General features: G+C 41.1%; 1 protein-coding gene across 1 annotated transcript in view; it reads right to left on the bottom strand.

Annotated features, from left to right (window-relative positions):
• The window catches only part of LOC112467700, a 1898-nt gene extending 1536 nt beyond the window's left edge, over window positions 1-362 (bottom strand). Inside the window, exon 1 of the mRNA XM_025036423.1 lies at window positions 47-362. Within this exon, the coding sequence (XP_024892191.1) occupies window positions 47-192 (146 nt within the window). The 5' untranslated portion in view covers window positions 193-362. The remainder of the gene's footprint in view (window positions 1-46) is intronic.
• Between the last annotated feature and the right edge of the window lie 57 nt (window positions 363-419).

The raw sequence follows: 419 nt of genomic DNA, 5'->3' as shown, positions 1-419 counted from the left end.
TTTTACACATATGTATTGTTAGACTACGAATAATCCGAACATATACCGCAATGTAAAAGCAACTCTTTGCTCTGGTTCAAGTGCCCGTGGACTTCGTTTCATTAAACTTGGATTAACAATGTCCATCAAGTGTTGGAATGTTGGCAGTGTCATACGTGTATACTTGTGGAACATTTGCTCATCTGAGTTCATCTCCTGAAAAAGATTGTAAAACGCTCCTTGCTGTCTTCTCCTTGTGTTAATTGGTCGTACCCAGACACGCCGACGGCGCGGCGGCGACGATGACGTTCACGGTTTCTACGACGTTGCACCAAAAATGCTCCCATGTTGACCAGAGAAATTAACAACAAATCGAAATCATCCATTTCTGTGAAGACAAATGTAATTCAATCTAATGCAGTCTTCTCGAATTAAAATCA

Source organism: Temnothorax curvispinosus, unplaced genomic scaffold, assembly GCF_003070985.1.
Source record: "Temnothorax curvispinosus isolate PA1 unplaced genomic scaffold, ASM307098v1 QBEX01017783.1, whole genome shotgun sequence".
In the NCBI taxonomy this organism is placed as follows: Eukaryota; Metazoa; Arthropoda; class Insecta; order Hymenoptera; family Formicidae; genus Temnothorax; species Temnothorax curvispinosus.
This window is presented reverse-complemented; position numbering and strand designations above follow the sequence as displayed.